Genomic DNA, 20,256 nt, shown 5'->3' with positions numbered 1-20,256 from the left:
TGCTCCAAAGCTAGAAAACAGGTTACTTTCTGTTCCTAGAGATAATTGATGCTCATGGCAGGAGAGTCACACACTACAGAGAGCCCTTAAAGAAGAATCTGAAGCCCAAAGGGTAGACTGCATCAATGCCTGAAGGCCCCCTTCTCTGCATGTATGATGATACCTGGCCATAACATTAGAGAAGATGCCGTGCGTGCTGACCCAGAAAGCATATGCCTGAGTCCTGTCTCCTGGTATCTGGGGGTGTGACCATGTAGAGAGGTGCAGTTAAGTGAAGGGCCTTAGGATTATCTGGATGGGCCCTGAATCCAATGACAGGTGTCTTTATAAGAGACAAAGAGGAGAGACACAGCCAGAGAGAGGAAGGCCAGGTGGATTTTGGGCCCAGGGGCCACAGGCTGAGGATCACTGGAGCCTCCAGAAGCTTGGAGTGGTGAGGAGTGATCCTCCTCTAGAATTTTCTGAAGGAACTGACCCTGCTGACACCCTGATTTCGGAGTTGTTCTTCCAGAAGTGCTCAAGAGTGAAATGTTTGTGGCCATTTGTGACAGTGGCCCCAGAGTGGCGGGCACACCACTCTCTTCCCTGGATGTGGTGGCCTGAAATCCCCACCTGTGGCTGCCTATGGCCTCCTACAGCCGACTCCTCCCTGCAGTCACATCCGGCACTGGCTCAGCACGGTCAGGCTGCTTGAACCAAAGCCCCAGCAGCTTCAACACTGACACTCACTTCTCACAGCCCTGGAGGCTGGAAGTCAGGGTGCCAGCACAGTCGGGGTCTGCTGAGGATACCTCCTGGCTTGCAGCTGGCTGTCTTCTGGCCAGGTCCTCACGTGGAGAGGGACGGGATGTGGGGACACATTCTCTCATACCTCTTCTTAGAGCACCAATCCTAGTGCGAGCCCCCCACCTCCACTACCTGATGATCTCCCAAAGTTCCCACATCCACAGACCCCCCTCACGATAGGAAGTAGGGCTTAAACATAGGAATTGGCAGAGGTGGGAGGTTGTACTGGTTACGTCCCAACCTGTCAATATCCAGTGTGTGCTTGGACTGGCCTCTGTGGTGCTGACTGTAGGACACCCTTCAGCAACAACCATCAGGAAACAAAAAAGTAAAGGCTCATTCCTTACAAGACCTGGAAGATTGTACAGCACCCCAGGGCCACACAGTGAGGAGGTGGAGAACAGAGAGAGAGCCACCTGTTCACTGGCTGGGCCTCTGCTTTTACTGGGGTTCACAATGGGAGCCTGGGTCTCCCAGGGCTCATTGTTTATTGATAAACCTTAAACATAGGAGTGGGAATGTAAAATGCCAGAAGGGGGGAAAAAAGAAGTGGCCCCAAGGGCCAGTTATCAAAACCAAGGAGCGCCTGGGTGGCTAAGTCAGTTAAGTGTCTGCCTTCAGCTCACGTCATGATCCCAGAGCTCTGGGATCGAGCCCTGTGTCAGGCTCCGAGTCTGCTTCTCCCTCTCCCTCTGCCCCTTGCTTGTGTGTTCTCACTCTCTGCCAAATCCTAAGAAAACAAAAAATAAAAAACTCAAGACCCCTCAAATAAAGGAGCCTCAGTGTGGGGAGGCAACCTGGCTCTTTTTATCTAGTAGTGTGGCTGACAAACAGGTTTATTCCAGGTAGCCATCTTTGAAGCAGATGCCTGGGCACTCAAAGCTTAAGTCAGACACTTGTGTTACAAGAAGGAAAAAAAAAAATGGACTGGGCTCGCACCCCACAGGACACACAGTTCAGTCCAGAGTTGTCAGGGCGGTAGCAGGTGGGGAGATGGCTACAAAGGATTGGTGTGGGGGACCTCACTGCTTCCTGTAAGGGCCAGGTGTCTGGCTGTCATCATGTGGCATGTTGGGGCTGGATGGGGCCAGGCTTCCCAGGCGGGAAGCGCAGACGGACCTCAGGAGTGCCCACACCAGACCCCCCAGGGACGGAACTTCCCAGGGTGCCGTGGGTGATGCCACGGCTAAGCTCAGCACACAGCACACAGCGGGAAAGGGAGCAGCGGTCTGGGGGTGCTGCTCAGCACATGGGGCCTGGGTCTGCCACCCTGCACCCACTTGTTTGCCCCTGCACCTGCCTCTTACCACACTTACAGGGAAGCGAGAGTGCTCGTGCCACACCCGGCCAGGTGTTTCGTGTCCAGTAAAGCCGGCATGGCTGCTGCTACTCCAGGACAGGCAGGCTATAGCCCTCTGCCCGCTTTTTCCTGTTGCCAGGTAAGGGTGGGCTTCTGAGCCCCGGGCCTCAGGGTGGGTCTCTGTAAACAGGAGGCCACATTGCCGAGTTTGCACTTTGGCCAAACTGTCCAGTGACGGGTACTGCCTCCCATCCTCAGTTCATCTGGTGTATTACCAGGAGGTTTTCTAAAATGAATTTATCCATAATAAGCTGCTTCCACTGTTTTATATGTATGTCTTTTCCTCATTTATACATCATAATTCTGTTTTTTAAATACACTTAAAATTTTTTTTAATTGTGCTTAAAAAAACATTTACCATCTTAACCATTTTTTTATTTATTTTAATTTTTATTTATGATAGTCACAGAGAGAGAGAGAGAGAGAGGCAGAGACACAGGCAGAGGGAGAAGCAGGCTCCATGCACCGGGAGCCCGATGTGGGATTCGATCCCGGGTCTCCAGGATCACGCCCTGGGCCAAAGGCAGGCGCCAAACCGCTGCGCCACCCAGGGATCCCTACCATCTTAACCATTAAGCTTTTGTGGTAAGCTTTTTTTTTTTTTTCCAGATTGACCTCAATTTCATGATCATTTTTTTCTGTAAACATTTTATTTTTATGGTTTTCAAACCATGGTTTTTAAATGTCTTTTGCACTATGAGAGGCCTATCTTGCAGCTGGCACAAATTCTCCCATGATATTTTTCTCTATTTATAATTTTAACTTTTATTTTTATCCTACTAGTACTTATATAGGAATAAAGAGAGATGGAGGGGTTGCTCCAGCCCAAAGGGCCATCTGATTGTCCCCAGGCTGGGTACAGGTTTGAAACACTCCCTCCTCCCTGAATAAGACCCTAGTGTGTCGGCGTCTGTTTCTGCATCTGCTCTAATCCATCACCAGCTTTTCTGGTCCTCTCCAGGCTATTTCATTGGTGTAGCCCTGTGTGTCTTAATAGGTCCTCAGCAGGTTCTTTCTCCTTCATTTTATTTTTTCCCTTCATAAATTCCCAGCTGTTTTCACATGCTCATTCCTCTTAGAGTTCTAGAAACTACACAGAAGGGGCCCAAACACACGCTAAAAGAAATGCTACAGAGGCGCCTGGCTGGCTCTATCAGTACAGCAGGTGATCCCTTGATCTCGGGGTTGTGAATCTGAGCCCCATGTTGGATGTGGAGATTACTTAAAAAAGTAAAATCTTTAAGAAATATTATAAACTTCTGCTTTTGACCATATCGTAGACTAGATTCTCATGCTGATCATCCAAGAAAAACAATGAAAATTGCTGGGTAAAAATGAGTTAAATCCTGATTACTGTGTCAGTGAGCCACCAGAGGATAAGAAGCAAGAGCCCCAGGAAGGAAGCAGCTTTTGTGTTACACGAGGTGGGTTTGGTCTTCTGTTTTCATGGACTTCAAAATGGTGGGTCTGTTAAGTCAAGACCTCAAAGAGTGAAGTCAAGGGACACCTGGATGGTTCAGTGGTTAAGCATCTGCCTTTGGCTCAGGTCATGATCCCGGGGTCCTGGGATCGAGTCCTGCATCAGGTTCCCCACGGGGAGCCTGCTTCTCCCTCTGTCTGTGTCTCTGCCTCTCTCTGTGTCTCTCTCCTGAATGAATGAATGAATGAATGAATGAATGAATATCTTAACAACAACAAAAAGTGAAGTCAAAATCAAAATAAGATTTTCAAAAAAAAAAAAAAGATTTCCCAGGAATGGAAAGGAAACTTGGTTGTCTCTGGCCTGGCTGTTGGGAGGAAGAGGGGAAAGAATCTAGTGTGAATGGTGAGCTTGCTTGAGTCTGCAGCTCCAGCGTTACCTGGGTGGCCAGAGGCCTCCAGTGGACGAAACGGTTTAAAGTTGTCCAAGGTGATGATGACCCTGGAGGTCTGCTGGATGGGCCTTCAACCCCCATCACATCCCAGAAACTAGGAACCTGCATCGAAACTCACAACCTGTCCCTGTGGGTGGGAGCCAGGGGACACTAAGGCAGCAGAGACTTCCATTGTCAGCATCATCAGACCCAGAATCTGTGTTTAACCCTGAGGTGTGAACAAAGAGCAAGACATTTGTAGAAGAGCCAAATAGAACTAAGAGAAATTATCAAATGATGAAGGTTTTGAACGCTGGATGCGACTAACTGGATTTGAGCTAGCTGAAGAGAAAACTGGTGAGCTAGAAGATGGGTGCAGTGAATTTCCCAAACATGGGAAGAGAGGGAAAGTTAAGAGATGGAGAGAGCAGAGGCAAACTCTGAAGAGGGTGAAGGCAGAGAATTTTCCAGAACTGATAAGACACCAATTCACCAGGACTCAGAAAGCTAACCACATCCCAAGCAAGGTGTATATACGTGTGTGTGTGTGTATATGAATGTATATGTATATGTGTACATATGTATATATATAAAATAGCTGACTTGGGCCTGAAAACCAAAGTCACCAAGAAAAGTAAGAATGACGATGGAGAGGCAACTTCTCAGTCCCACTGTCCGGACCTGGGGACACCACTTTCAGGGCTCTGAGAGAAAGCAGCAGCCCAGAGATGCTCACCCCGCAAAAATATCTCTTGAGAAGGATAGAGAAGCGAGCCTCTTGCTAAACAAAATTCTAAGGGAACTGTTTTAGGCAGAAAGAAAAGGATCAGGCAGGAGGGCTGACATGCAGGAGGAGAGAGTAAGCAAAAAGGTGGGAAATGCAACTGAAGAAACCTCACTTTCAGTAGCAAGAATTTGTAATGTCCAACGTGGAGGATTAAAGTCTCAATTAAATTAGACAACAATGGGGGTACCTGGGTGGCTCAGCCAGCTGACTGTTGGCCTTTGGCTCAGGTCATGATCCCAACGTCCTGGGACGGAATCCTGCATTGGGCTCCCTGCTCAGCGGGCATCTGCTTCTCCCTCTGCTTCTCCCTCTCCCTCTGCTCCTCCCCTCTGCTCGTGTGCTTTCTCTCTTTCAAAACAATAAATAAATAAATATTTTTTAAAAAAACATAAAGTAAATAAATTAGGCAACAATGGCAAAAAACAGTTGAGTGGAGTAAGGTTTTAAAATCCTTGTGTAAGCATGCCTCATTTTACTGGGTTTTTACAAATTGAAGGCAACTCTGCGTTCAACAAGTCAATCAGCACTTTTTTCCCAACAGCATCTGCTCACTTTGCATCTCTGTCACATTTTGGTAATTCTCAGCAATGTTTCAAACTCTTACTATATTTGTCATGGTGGTCTGTGATCAGTGGTTACAACTCTGAAAGCCCAAATGATGTTTAGCATTTTTCAGCCATAAAGTATCTTTTAATTAAGCTATGTGCTTTTTTCGGGACACTTGGCTTGGCTCAGTGGTTGAGCATCTGCCTTTGGCCCAGGGCGTGATCCTGGAGTCCCGGGATCGGGTCCCACATGGTGCTTCCTGCGTGGAGCCTGCTTCTCTCTCTGCCTGTGTCTCTGCCTCTCTCTCTCTCTCTCTATTTCTCATGAATAAATAAATAATATCTTTAAAAAAATAAAGGTATGTGCGTTTTTTGGACACAATGTTATTGCACAATTAGTAGACTACGTGTGGTGCAAATATAACTTTTATAGGCACTGGCTGGAAGACCTCAAATTTCATTTGACTGGCTTTATTTGAATATTTGCTTTATTGTGGTTATGGTCTGGAACTGAACCCACAGTATCTCTGAGGTATGCCTGTATTGTTTGAGGGGAGTAGGACACATTACTTGGTTGAGTGGGGTAGAAAATATTAATAGTTACAGTAAATACAAGGAAAATAGAGCCAGTCTATAATTTCCAAACTAGTAGGGGGCAAAAAATTGGAATTAAAAAGAATTAATCCAAAATAATTCTTCCATAGCAAAGGAGGTTCAGGTAACCCAAAATAAGATCATGAAAATACATACAATTTGCCAGCAATTACAATAAATGTAACTGATCAAGTTAAAGGACAAAAGATGGTCAGACTGTTATCTTTTTTTAATTCAAAATTTTAAGCTATCTACAAGAAATAACTAAACACTTATGTTTAGATGCTGAAAATTTTAAAAGATGAGAAAAAAATAAACCTGGGAAATGCTAAAGAAACAAAGCTGATATGCTTATATTAATAAAGTTAGATTTTTGTATATTTTTAGAAATAAGGATTATCAAATTAGAGCTTTTAATTCACCAAGAATTACACACAGTTCTAAACTTGTATGCATCTAATAATGGAGCCTCAAAATAAAGTTAAGAACCACTGGAGAGGATAAGTTTATCTTTCTTTTAACCCTATTAGGTTTTCTAACACTTATCTATCCTTACATTCCTAGAAAAAAACTCCACTTTGTATTTTTATTTTTTATTTTTTTTTTTTTTTTTTTTTTTTTTTTTTAAGATTTTATTTATTTATTCATGATAGTCACACAGAGAGAGACAGAGAGGCAGAGACACAGGCAGAGGGAGAAGCAGGCTCCATGCACCGGGAGCCCGATGTGGGACTCGATCCCGGGTCTCCAGGATCAGCCCCGGGCCAAAGGCAGGCGCCAAGCCGCTGCGCCACCCAGGGATCCCTGTATTTTTATTTTTTAAAAAAGATTTTATTTATTTATTTGACAGAGAGGGAACAAGCAGGGGGAGTAGCAGAAGGAGACAGAGAGGCAGGCTCTCGGCTGAGCAGGGAGCCCGACGCAGAGCTCCATCCTGGGACTCCGGGATCATGACCTGAGCTGAAGGCAGATACCCAACCAATTGAGCCACCCAGGCACCCCCAAATTTTTATTTTAATAAACTGGGTGAAGGTGAGGAAGTCTGGGCTTTTGCCCTTAATACTTGGCAGTTCTTTCCCTGCCCTTCAGATTTCTGATGCTGTGTTTCTCAACACCCTCGGTCAGCTCAGCATTAGAGGACTCCTACCACCTACAGCATCAGATGGCCAGGCAAGGAGAGGACATGATGAATCAGGCACAGGTTCCTAAGGGCTTAACTACCAGGAAGTGACATCCCACTTCTCTCATGTCCTTGACCAAAGCAGGTCACATGACTCCACCTGATTCAGGAGCTGAGAGGTTCACTCCTCCCTTGTACCTGGATGCAGGAGGATCAGAAATAGTGGTGAAAAATCAACTGATCACTGATGTTCCCCCAGCGAAGATAGTTTTGTCTTGGTGGGAAGTTGGCAAACGTTTTCTGTAGAGCCAGACAGTAAATTGTTTCAGTGTTCCGGGCCCTGCAGTCTCCGTTCAGACAACTCAACTCTCCCGTTGTAGCTGAACACAAAATGAAATGACTATTCCAATAAAACTGCACAAAGGGGCTGTGGGCTCAATTTGGACTCAGCGGTGGCTTGCCAGCTCCTGCTCTGGGGTGTCTACAGGTGGAAGGGTTTGGGGCCTGGGGTCTCCCTCCTGTCTTCTCTCTCTTCCTCCTCTCTCTCTCTCCCTCTCTCTCTTTTTTTTTTCTGTCTCTCTGTGTCTACTTCCTCCCTCTCCCCAATCCCTCCTGACAGCTGTCTGGCCCAGCCTCTGCTCTCGAGTGTGCACTAAAAATATCTCCGCGGCAGCCAAGCACCTGGGGGCCCTGGAGCATGCGCCAGGAGCCGGATGTGCGACCTTGGCCCGGGCACCCACTCTGCACAGCGGGCTCCTGGGCAGCCCCTCTCAGATACGCACCCCGAGCCTGAGCCACGACTGTCCCCTGATTTTTCTATGTTCTTTCAACATCTAGACCACACCTCCAGGCTTCTGCACCCCCGGTATCCTCACCTTGGATGCCACCCCCAGCCATTCATCCATCACCCAAATACTGGATGCCACCCTCATGGGGCAAACCAGCAAGTGCGGGTGTCAGACACATAGGATACAACAACCCATGGTGTCGGGTGTGGGGGGCAGCACAGTGCCAGAGGAGGACCCACCTGCTGCTTGGGGATGAGAGGAGGCCCCATGAGGTTGAGGATGAAGCCACCTTAGGGGAAGAGGGAGAACACAGCTGGCAGAGGGACCCACAGGGCCCCAGGCTTGGTCTTTAAAGAAACCGAGAGAAGACTGGTAATACTGAAGTTCCTCAAGGGGAACCTCAGGGGTGGGGCTGGCCCTACAGCTGCCAGGATGCCCCATGGAGCAGCTGGGACTTCCCCTTCCAGGGGCTGGGGGCACAGCGGTAGGCTTGGGGACTCGGACACTTTCCTGGGAAGATGCGGGCTTTTACGAGGTAATGGTGGAGGAGGGAGGGGTTGCCTCTCCCAGGAAAAGCAGTGCAATAGCTCTCATCTCCCAAGCCTCACTTCCTAGGGGCCCCTCCTCCAGGAAGCCCTCCCTGTTCTCCCTCTGGTTCTGTCCTACCCTACTCCAGGCCCTCCTCTGGCTCTTCTTGATCCACTCCCTTTAAAATGTCACCGTGTCTGCCAGCAAGTCACCCTCCTCTATTTCCTTCTCGTCCATAGTCTGGGGTGCTGCCAGGACAGGAGAAGGCGGGCACCCATCTACACACCATATGTGCCTTTCCCCACCCAGCACACAGTAGGTGCTCAGGAAATGGTTGTGCTGCTGGTGACCTTGGAGATGTTACTTAACTTCCCTGTGGGCCCCCAGCCCCCTCCTTCCTCTACCTCAGATATAAGAAAATTGCCCTGAACCTCCAGGTGGCCTCAGGCTGTATTGGCAGTGACTGGACCCCAGGTTTCCTTCCCCAACAGACAGCTCTGCATCCCGTCCCCTCATCCCCACAGCATCCTTTTAGGATCCAAGGTCAGGGCAGGTGAGCGCTTCAGCACCAGTGCACCTGAGTCAAGTCTTATCTCTGATAGGTCTTTGGGGTGTGACTCCAGAGAGTAGCTTCTTGTCCTGGAGCCTCAGTCCTCTATCCTGTAAAATATGAATCACTGCCCCCACCCCGTTTACCCTGGCTGGGGCTTGGGGGAGGCCTGTATGGGGAGTGTAAATGCAGTTGGCTCTTATGAGTGGTGCCAGGGCCCCCAGGAAGAAGCTTCCAGCCTGTTGGGGGAGAGGCTGAGCCCAATACAATGCCCTAACCCTGGGGGGTCATCATTGGGCTGGAAGGAAGACTGATCAGGGCTTCTGTGTAGGAACTAAGAACTAAGCTCCTGGTCAGATGTAGAGCTGGGGGAGAACAATCCAGCCCAGGGCACAGCAGGGGCAAAGGCCCTGAAGTGAGACTGATTTGGTCAGAGACAGGACAGGGCTGTGCACAGGCTTCTGCTACACAGCTCTAGAGGGTTACGGGGAGGGTGCGGCGTCTTTCCTGAGAATGCCAAGCCCTAGGGGATGGTTTGGAGCTGGAAAGGAAGTGATCCCTCCATCTGTCTGAAACCCTCACCCGTGGGCACCGGTCAACATCCTGAAGCCACCACCACATATCTACACTGGAGCAATTAAGCAAACAGAGGGTGGAGGGTGGGAGCCAGATTTCTCACTGTTGCAGTAAGAGGCTAGAGACAGACAAAGGAAGGAGTCTAGAAGAATCCATTTGCTAATGGATTAGGCGTGGAGACATCTGCATGAATTCATGTGTAACTTAATATAGATACACAGTTATATATGGAGATACAGGTCTGTGTATATATACAGATCATATACACATTTTGTGTCCTTGCTCTGTCAGCTGTGAGGGCCTAGAAGCAATGACCCCCACCCCCACCCCAGTAGCAAGCAGCACAGCTAATGCCTAGATCTCTGTTTGTGTTAGCACAGCAGTGTCCCTCTTGTCTGGGGGTTATACGTGCCAGGATCCCCAGTGGGTGCCTGAAACCACGGGTAGTACCGAACCCTAGATCTATACTATGATTTCTCCTGTGCGTATATACCTGTGCTAAAGTTTAATTTATAAATTAGGCACATTATGACAATATATTGTAATAGAAGTTATGTGAATGTGATCTCTCTCTCTCAAATTCTCATCTTGTCCTATACTCGCCCTTCTTGTGATGATGCGAGATGATAAAATGCCCACGTGAGGACATGAAGCTAGGTGAATGACGCAGGCTTTGTGCTGTAGCATGAGGCTGTTGTTGACCTTCTGACCATATGTCAGGACTATCATCTGCTTCTGGACTGCGGTTGATCACAGACCACTGACACTGTGCAAAAGGGGAGACTACTATATTCTCCAGCAAAACGCACTGAGCTGCTCCTAGGAGAGGCTGATTCTAGGATGAGGGGCAGGAAATATATGAGATGAGCGTGATGCATTTTGTAGGGACAAAGTAAGGCCGTGTTAAGATGGGAAAACCACGGCGGGGGATGGGGGCATGTCAAAGACTCCTGAGCTTCTGATGACCAAAGCTGAAACCATTTGAGCAAAAAACTCAATAAAGTAATATTAGATTTTAACTCAACATACAAAATAAATATTCATAAGTCCATACTGATGTGAATGATCAAAGAGATAAACAGGGAGAAGAGAGGAATTCAGAATAATTTGTGGGGAGAAGTGTGACTCCCCATCCATTGTGTGTGGGTGGCCCATGGTGACTTCCTTCCATAGGGCACAGCATCAACAGGAGGAAGAGAGTCGCTCCACAGTGGAGACACTTGACAGAGGCCACTTCAGGCAGGTGATCCAGGTCAACATCATAGTGAAGAGTCATACCCATGGCATGTCCTGTGGACTTGGTGTGACAAGCAGAGCACTTCACCTCTGTAGTCCTCCTCAAAGCTGTCACCCCAGGGCCCTGAAAAGACACCAACAAACCACAAATGGGGGATTTCCCACAAGGCACCTGACTAGTTCTTCTCAAAACTGGTGAGGTCATCAAAAACCAAAAAGTCCGGGAAGCCTGGGTGGCTTAGCAGTTGAGCATCTGTCTGCCTTTGGCTCAGGTAGTGATCCCAGGCCTGGAGATCGAATCCCTATGAGGAATCTGCTTCTCCCTCTGCCTAAGTCTCTGCCCTTTCTTTGTGTCTTTCATGAATAAACACATGAAATCTTTAAAAACAACAACAACAACAACAACAACAACCCAAGAAAGTCTGAGAAACTGTCTCACCCCAGAGGTGTTTAAGGGGACTGGATGACTATATGTAATGTGGAGTCCTGGGACAGAGAAAGGATACTAGGGAAAGTGGAGAAAATCTGAATAATATATGGACTTTAGTTAATAATAATGTCCCATTATCGGTTCACTAATTCTGACAAATGTACCATATTAATGAAAGGTGCTAATAATAGGGAAAATTGGGGACGCCTGGGTGGCTCAACGGTTGAGCATCTGTCTTCGGCTCAGGGCATGATCCCTGGGGTCCTGGGATCGAGTCCCACACTGGGCTCCCTGCGTGGAGCCTGCTTCTCTCTCTGACTATGTCTCTGCCTCTCTCTCTCTCTCTCTCTCTCTCTCTGTCTCTCATGAATAAATAAATAAAATCTTAAAAAAGGGGGGGAAATTGGGTGTGGGGTACATAAGAACTCTGTACTATCTTCATAATAATTCCGTAAATTGAGGGGATCCCTGGGTGGCTCAACGGTTTGGCCCCTGCCTTCAGCCCAGGGTGTGATCCTGGAGTCCCGGGATCCGGTCCCACGTCAGGCTCCCTGCATGGAGCCTGCTTCTCTCTCTGCTTGTGTCTCTGCCTCTCTCTCTGTGTGTCTGTCATGAATGAATGAATAAAATCTTAAAAAAAAAAAAACAACAACCCGTAGATTGAAAACAGCTCTAAAATAAATCGTTTAGGGACGCCTGAGTGGCTCAGCAGTTGAGTGTCGGCCTTCGGCTCAGGTCATGATCCCATCCTGGGGTCCTGAGACAGAGTCTCACATCGGGGTCCTGGCATGGAGTGTGCTTCTCCCTCTGCCTGTGTTTCTGCCTATCTCTCTGTGTGTCTCTCATGAGTGAACAAATAAAATCTTTAAATAAAATAAAATAAAAATAATAAAATAACTCATTTATTATAAACAAATAAACAAACAAACAAAAAAACACATCTATAGTTGCCAGGGGAGCAGGGACTGTTAGGGGCAGGGGTGGAGGCAACAAGAGACCCAAGTAGGAAGCAGAGGCAGCCTACAGGCCTGGTCTCTTGCCACCGGGGCATACAGAAAAATGGACGAGGGGCAGCCCCAGTGGCTCAGCGGTTTAGCACCGCCTTCAGCCCAGGGCCTGATCCTGAAGACCTGGAATTGAGTCCTACATCGGGGGCCCTGCATGGAGCCTGCTTCTCCCTCTGCCTGTGTCTCTCTCTCTGTGTATCTCTCATGAATAAATAAATAAATAAATAATAAATAAATAAATAAATAAATAAATAAATAAATAAATAAATAAAATATTTTTTAAAATTAAAAAAACAAGAAAAATGGACGAAGTGGGGTGTTTCAGAGACACGGGGCCAGTAGGAACAGCGTGGAGGTCAGGAAGAGAAGACTGTGAGACTCCAGGGCCTCTGGCCCACGCTCCTGAGCTGCCCTTACTGAGCTGGGGTTGCTGATGGGGGAGCAAGCCTGAGGCGGGAGGTCACCCCAGTGTTTCAATGAAGGGTTGAACGGCAAGGGGCATTTGACATCTCATTTTATGAGGGCCCAGGTGTGGGGGACGAAAGCCTTTCTGATTTGTGGCAAGACAGCATTCTTGGGGATAGCTCTTCCCAGTCCTGGGGCCAGCTCCCTGAGACTGCCCCCAAGGATGTGGGCTTGCCGTGTGGCCTCCTGGCAAGTTCCTGCCTCCACGGTGTTTTTCTCCATCTGTAAAATGGGAATCAATGACGTCCCGCCCGCAAGCCTGTGGGGACCTCACATGAGCCCCGCTCAGTGCCCGGCACACGGTGGGACCCCGATAAACTGCTCACCCCTTCGCCCTCCCCCTGGGTCTCCGGTGGCGGGAGAGGAGCCTGTTGCTTTAACTTATGCAAATACACTGCGGGTGGTGGAAGTGGGGGGTAATGAGAAAAAAAAAAAAGCAGCCTCATCTCTGGATCAGCCAATCAGCTCTCCGGACTGACGGAGCCGGCCGCCTAAATGGCCCAATGGCGGGCCGCGCGGGCTCCAGCCCCGCCCCCGCCTCCGGGGGCCGTCTGGTGGGTGGGGACTCTCGACGCCACGCCCCGGGGGCGGAGCCAGGCGGCAGCCGCGCCGCAGCCGCGGAGGTAGGGGCGGGGCGGGCTCGGGTGTCAGAGACCGAGCCGCAGGTGGCGGCGGGCGCGGGGCTCGGCCGGAGCTCGGGAGGTGAGTGCTGTCCTCGGGACCCCCCGAGTCCCCTGGCCCGCGCAGCCCCTCATGCGCACCGCGCCCGGTAGCCCCGGAGGCCACTGGGGGCAAAGGCGCGGCGGGGCAGGAGGGATGGCGAGCTGGGGGTTGGGGGCTGCGCGGTGGGCCCCTGGCCTCCCAGAGACCATCATCCAGGGCCTGCGGAGGGAGACAGGGACCCCTCTCCAAGTCCCCCGTCTCCTGGCCTAGAACCGGAGCGTGCAGGATGGTGGCTATGACGTGAGACCCCTCCCCAAATCCCTTTATTCTAAGCCTGGATCTGGGTGTAGGTTCCAGGGCTGCAAAGATGGGGGCGCCGCTCTCCCTCCAGCCTGGGACCCAGACAGCCGAAGTGGAGACCACGCTCAATTTCCCTCTTTCCACCTCTGGTCTGCAGACCCCTGAGGACCAAGATGGAAGAAGCCCCTTCCCTTTTTCTCCACTGTGAACCGTGATGGGCCTGGAGGAGGAGCTGGGGGTCCCCGGGCCTCTCCTCTAGACTGTTCTATCCCAGTCCCCTACCGCAAGGATGAGGTGGGGGGCGTTTCACTGTCATCCTCTGCAGGGACCCCCAAAGTTGGAATTCTGGGGAGGGGGTCAGTGTGGGGTGCCTTGCCTCTCTGGGACGGGCCAGGCCAGGCCTGGGAGGGCCTGAAGCAAGGACTTGGGGGTGGTCCCTGCCTCAGTGGGGGGTGGGCAGCAGCATCTGTTCTCTGGGATTAAAATAAATCGAGGTAAATTAGGATCTCGCCGGAGGCTGACTGCGAGTGGGGTGCGGAGGAGGGTTGTGGGGTGGGCGGCCCCTCCATCTGCCTCAAATCTGGGAGTTGCCTGCCCCAGCCGCAGTGGGGACCAGGAGGCAGCTTTGATGGACCTGCCTCACTGGTGACCTTGGGCAGGTGACAGCACCTCTGTGAGCCTTGGTTTTCTCCTTTGAAAATAGGGATGAGGGCTTGAGAGGCTGTATTCTCTACAGATTCTGAACCCACACACCCCACCATATACCAAACTATAACTCCCTACTTCACTTAAGATGTGGTTTGGGGGTGAGAGGGCAATGGGTTTGGAGACCCCCTGACATGCCTTGCTAGCCTCTGAACCTCAGTTTATGGTGCTGCAAAATGGATTCGTGGTCACTCTGGCCTTGCTGCAAGGGCTGTTCTGCCAGAGAGTAAAACATGTTACCCGGCTGCAATCATTGGAATAGGGGCTCCACCGCCCTCGTCTTACCGGTGGGACTGCCTGGGGCACACCCTGACCCATATATTGTCACCCACGCCAGGGGTGAGCCGGTTCCATGGGTGGGGTGGCGGGTAGGAGGAGGTGGAAGGCACCAGGCCAGCCTGTCCCCTGACTCTGCGGTGGGCACAGGGGTGAGCTCAGAGCTGGGAGTCCAACACCACCAGGTTCAAACTGATTCCTCCCGTGTGTGGCTTTGCCCCCCTGGGCCTCGGTATATTCTCCTGTGAAATGGGCTGGATCCCCCTTGGAAGATCAGAGGAGACGTGGGAAGACGGGAGCCCTGTAAATACAGACACGGTCATTATAATACTAATTACAATATTAGCGATCATAAATGAGGTCACAGCTGACAGGGAGAAGGGAGGAGAGAGGGGAGCCTGCCAGGGTGTTGCCAGCTGCGTCTCTAGAGCCCGCCAGTTAGGTACACAGTTGGCGCTCAATAGGTGTTTGCCAAAGAGATGATAAAGGGAGGAGACTAGTGGCGGAGGATGGAAAAATTACTGAGCTTGACAGCCTGGTCACTGTGCGACATGGGGCATGTGCCTCAGTTTCCCCATTGGGGTGATGGTCAAGATGAGACACTGCCTCGAAGCGCCATTGTAAGAGTCGAGCCAGATTGTGTAAAGGTCACTGGTGGCCGGTGGCGAAGGGAGGAGGCTCCTGACAGGACAGGTCATTGAAACAGCGCGGCCACAAGGCTGGCTAGTCACTGGAAAGGGAGAGAAAAATCTCAGACTGGCCCCCCACTATGCACACACTAGTGTCCAGGAGGAGCAAAATGTCAGAGCCTGTTTCATAGGACCCTGGAGGCACAGAGGTCAGGGTAGGCCCAAGGTCACAGCAGGAGGTCAGGGCTCTGGACAGGTGGCTTAGAGCCAGTGAGCTCTGCCTTTGCTGACTCCAGTCCTGTCTTGTTTTATCTGTTCCTGGGCCTGCTCACATGCTCGACCCTGCGCAGAGCTGTGGGTTTTGGGGAATTGGTGCTGGGAAAGCAGAATCTCCAGGCAGCACCTGGGGCTGTCAGACACCTGCCCCCGCCCCCCAGGACTCCTCTCCGCTTCCAGAGGATGGGGGGCATCCTGGTCCAGCTGACTGCCTGCTGTGTGACCTTGGGCAAGTCCCTGTCCAGCTTTGGGCTTTGCCCTGGTGCTGTGGAGGCCCAGAGTCCTGGGTTGGAGCAAAGCTATTTTCTCCATCAGGTAGAGAGGCCTCCATGTCTTGGACACGGCACTTTCAGAGGCCCATGAAAGATAAGATGTTTTAACTTCTTTCAGAATCAGAAGGGAAAAAACATGGGCTTGGGGGTCAAAGAATACATTTTATTTATTTATTTATTTATTTATTTATTTATTTATTTATTTACTTATTCTTAACGAATTCATTTTAACACATACTATTAATATATTCATCTCTGTGCCAAGGCAATTTGTAACATATAGTTTGAAGTCTTTTTTTTTTTTTTTTTAATTATTTAGAGGAAGGGGCCCATGAACATTGTCACGCAGCCCTGGGTTTTGAGTGTCAGCTGTGCAGACACGAGCATGTTACACTCCCCTCTCTGAGCCTTGGGTCCCCCTCTGTGAATCGGTCACCCACCCGGGGATGGGGATGGTGAGCCGTGGAAAAGCTTAGCCCAGGATGGACGCAGTGTGTGGCCTGCTATAATTTCACCACTGTCATCATGATTATTATTTGTTGGGTAATAACAGCCCCAGGCTGGGGGCCCCTAGGCTCAGGTGCCTCAGTTTACCCATCTGTGGCTGGCCCAGTGCCTGAGAAGTCCCAGGGGTGCGGGCCTGGTGGGGGAGGTGAGGTGGCGGTTGGGCGGTAGGCGGGGCAGGGTGAGCTTCCTGTCCCCCCCACGCACACAGGCCTCCGCTTGGTGCTGACGGAAGTGGCAGGGGCCGCGTGGCCATCTCCTGGTGCCCACCCTGTCTGTCAGGGGCCCCAGCCCTGCTCGCTGCCCTGTCCGGTGAGTTTGAGCCCTGTCAGGAGGAGCCCCCCCCCACCCCATTGCCTTCCCTCGCCCCCCTCAGGAATAGAAGGAGGGGCCCCTCTGCCTGGCCTGGGGTTTCCGAGAGACACAGCAGGTGTCACTTCCTGGGCCGGGCAGGAGCCTGCGGGAGGGCCACCCTTCGCTCTGCCCCCCTGCCCCCCATTGGGGTTCTGAGCCGTGGGACTGGTTGTGGGGGAGCAGAGGGGACACAGAGACCCAGAGCCACACTAGGTGGTTCCAAACAGGCGTTCTTTTGGCAGACAGGCCAGGGACAAAATCACAGCACCCCCCGGGACTTGAGTTACTATTCTGTGCCTCAGTTTCTGCATCTGTAAAGGTGCGATTGGGTCCCACGGTGTGGCTGTGAAGGTTGAGGGAGCCGTACCTGTTGGGGGAGTTGGGTACGGACTGGCCCTCGGTGCATTGTGGGGGGAGGGGCCATCTAACGGGAGTTGCGAAAACAGTAGTGAGATCCTCGGTTCCTGGGGAACTTGGGCCCGGTGGCTCCTTGGATCCTCTAAGAAGCATCTTCTAGCACAACTTTCTCTACCTGTGCTGTCCGATAGGGCGGCCACCAGGCCCGTGTGGCTGCTGAGCCCTGAAAGCAAGGCTGGCCCAACTGAGGAGCTGGGGGAGGTTAATGGTATTTAATTTTACATACATTCTAATGAAGTCACCACACCAGGTTAGTGGTTCCCGTATCAGTCAGCGAAGCTCTGAGGGATTTGGAGATGCTCGAGGCCTAAATCCTGGACAGAAATGAAGACAGGAGATGGGAATTTTAGAGCTTTAATCCTTTTCGGATGTCAGCCCAGCATGCCCCCCTACCAAACTGGGTTTCCTCAGGGACAGTGCCAGTGACGGTTTTCTCAGGGGCCCCTGCATCACCCAGCACAGGGGGGGTCATTGGGAATATTTGTGAAATTGAATAATTTTTTGTCTGGTGAACTCTTATTCATGCTTCAGCACCCCAACTCCCATGGCCCCCTCCTTCGGTCCAGGTTCCCACAGCCCCTTCTTCCATTTGGCCCAGCCCTGAGCCTGCAGGACCGGTGTGTCTGCGCCCAGCTCTCTACCCCTCAGCTGGGGACTTCTCAGGGACCAGTCTCAGGACTGGATTATCTCATGGACCCTGGCATTGTCTTTGCCATGTGGGCACATGGTGGCTGCTGGGTAACTCATAGAAGTCAAGGAACCTGGGTAATGGTTCCAGTTAAACTCACTTTCAAGATTAGATAAACTGAGTCTCGGTGAAGGCAGCCTCCTCTGAGGTCCTTGCTTGGTCCTTTCCTTGTGAAGCCCGAGGAGCTTGCCCATTTGTGGTCACCAGCCCTGTCCCTGCTGCCACTGTGCCTCCTGGGCTCCCAGCTGCTGCCGAGCTCCCCGAGGGGTCATGAATTATGGATGAGGCCTGCGGGCTCCTGTGACAAGCCCAAAGTCCAGAACGTGCCAAGGACACCAAGTGTCCCTCCCTCGCCAGGCGGCTTGGCCCAGCCCCCTCTTCAGGGAGGCCTGGATTTCCCCAGCAAGACCCCTTCGAGGCATCCCCTCTTGTTTTGCAGATGGGAAAACTGAGGCACAGAGCTGCATAGTGACTCAGACACTGGCTTCTGGGAGTCAGGGTTAGGACCCATAGGGGCTCCACTATCAGCTGGGTCATCATGGTGAGGGGTGCATTGTCTAGCCCAGGAGTGTGCATAAGATGGGGACCATTGTAGAGGGATTTAGGAGACCCCAAGGGATCCTTGGGGACACTGGAGGGACCCCGACCCCCTTGTGCCTGATCATAGTCCCAGTGTCCATTTCTCAGCAGACTCTTTCCCATAGGAGCTGCCCAGCGTGGTGCTGAGTGCTCAGGTCTTGATCAGTTGGCCCAGGGTGTGAACCTACTGTCATTTCCTGGCTCTGTGACCTTGGCAAGTGGCTTCTCTTCTATAGGGAGGCCTCAGTTTTCCCATCTGTGAAATGGCCCTGAGATTTTCTGCTTAGGCTGGGGCTCATCCAGTACTCTGCTGCCCCCCTCCCAGTGAACTCCTATTTGTATTAAAAAACCCCAACTCCCATGCCCCTTCCTCTAGAGTAGGCTCCCTCTAGACTGGGCCCCTATCCCTCTATCCAGCCCAGCTCTGATCCCACAGGACCTGGGGCATCTAGATCCATATTTGTCCCCCTAGAATGGAGGTTGCTTAGGGGCCAGGCCTAAGGATGAATCATCTCAGGGGCCCCGGCATGCTCCCAGCCTGGGGCTTTTGGTTCCTCCTCTATCATCTCTCTTCCTCCTCCACGGGGAGGACAATTGGAATTTCCCCTCTTCAGGTCCAAGCTGGCCATGGCTTTGCAGCTCAAATTTGCTTTTCTCTTTGGACAGGCACTAAACAGGAGCCTGCAGGGGTCTCCACAGAGGGCATCAGGATGTCGTATTTTGGAGAGCATTTTTGGGTAAGACCCACTTTTATTTTGATGGGGGCCCCTGGAAGGGCTTTTATGGAGATGGGGGGACTTGACAGCTTATAGGCAGAGCCTTGGACAAGTGGAGGGTCAGCAAGGTATAGAAGGTAAAGTGGAAGGAGTCAGGCTGGGTTTGTGTCTATATCCTCTGACCTCACGGGCCTTGTGACCCTGGAGCTATGACTTGGGCAAGTCATAGCTTGAACAATGGAGAAACTGAGGCCCAGAGTAGGATTCTCTTTTCAAGCTGCCTGGTGAGCAAATGTAGCATCAGGGCTCGAACCCAGGGCCAGGCCAAAATTCCAGGATCCAGGGTCATTTCAGCCAGGGAATTTCCACGTCTTTCCCATTCTGGAGATTTGGGGGGTTTCTTGACTTGGGCCACTAGGGAGTGGCCCCCTCACTCTTCTGCCTTCTGGGCTGGGGACCTCATACTATGACTCCAGGGAGCTGAGCGAGACACACTTGTTTTCATTCCTCCCTTCATTCCCTCCCTCCCTCCCCACCACCACCACTCCACACCCAACCGACTGTGGAAGGTGCTAAGGCTCCTCTGAAGGCTTCGTCCTGGCTCTGACCCCGAGGAGCTTGCACTCTGGGAGACAGAGAGCCAGCCAGAAACCTTCAGCCCCGCAGGGTCAGGGCTGGGCCCAGCCTGGGGGGCAACCAGAGGAGGGGCCAGGACACTGAGCCATGTTTGCTGTGGGCTTTGAGGGGTGAGATTTTCCAAGAGGTCAGAAAGATGTTCCAGGCAGGGGGAACAGCCTGAGCAGAAGCCCAGAAGTGGGACACAGGTGACTAGTTGAGGGCACAGGGACACACTTACAGGGCCGGCCTAATGAGGAGCCACAGAGGATGTGTGAACAGAAGAGTCTAGGGAGGACCAGGGCTGAAAGCCCCTTCCCCAGTAGGGCCCTGAGCTCCTGGAAAGGAAGCTTGTTGCTAGGCAACTGGTTGCCCCTGGCAACAGGCCTGCTCCCTCCCCAGCTGGGGCTCCTCTTACTGCCACTTGCTTTCTTAAAGGGGCCTCACCCCCCTTGCCACCTGCGGAGAGGGGTGGGGGGAGAGAGCAGAAGGGAGATGGGACCTGACCTCCACTTTCTCACCCGCGTGTGACCCCAGCAAGGGGCCCACTCCTCTCCGAGCCCCCTTTGGGGCCTCTTTGTAAGGGGATTGCCTGTTTGATGATCAATTGTTGCCCACATTTTGGAACCCTGACAGC

The 20,256-nt window shown here is 51.5% G+C and overlaps 1 protein-coding gene and 1 long non-coding RNA gene across 9 annotated transcripts in view; one reads left to right on the top strand and one right to left on the bottom strand.

The window, feature by feature from the left end:
- Nucleotides 1–10,485: 10,485 nt before the first annotated feature.
- Nucleotides 10,486–19,973, bottom strand: LOC111091358. The gene is made up of 4 exons (XR_005375018.1): nucleotides 19,861–19,973; nucleotides 17,248–17,335; nucleotides 14,579–14,870; nucleotides 10,486–10,847 (listed from the first exon to the last, which is right to left on the bottom strand). It is a non-coding gene; the product is annotated as an uncharacterized LOC111091358 (long non-coding RNA).
- Nucleotides 13,237–20,256, top strand: part of FCHO1 (FCH and mu domain containing endocytic adaptor 1) — a 26,892-nt gene continuing 19,872 nt past the window's right edge. For 4 of the 8 annotated variants that reach the window (XM_038566888.1, XM_038566887.1, XM_038566883.1 and 1 more), the window contains exons 1-2: nucleotides 13,237–13,327; nucleotides 18,955–19,025. In XM_038566888.1, coding sequence (XP_038422816.1) covers nucleotides 18,999–19,025 — 27 coding nt within the window. In that variant the 5' untranslated portion in view covers nucleotides 13,237–13,327; nucleotides 18,955–18,998. Of the gene's footprint in view, nucleotides 13,328–16,454; nucleotides 16,563–18,954; nucleotides 19,026–20,256 lie in introns of those variants that run through there. The other 4 variants (XM_038566886.1, XM_038566884.1, XM_038566882.1 and 1 more) reach the window with 3 other exon arrangements.

The sequence above is a fragment of the Canis lupus genome, chromosome 20, assembly GCF_011100685.1.
Source record: "Canis lupus familiaris isolate Mischka breed German Shepherd chromosome 20, alternate assembly UU_Cfam_GSD_1.0, whole genome shotgun sequence".
In the NCBI taxonomy this organism is placed as follows: domain Eukaryota; kingdom Metazoa; phylum Chordata; class Mammalia; order Carnivora; family Canidae; genus Canis; species Canis lupus.
This window is presented reverse-complemented; position numbering and strand designations above follow the sequence as displayed.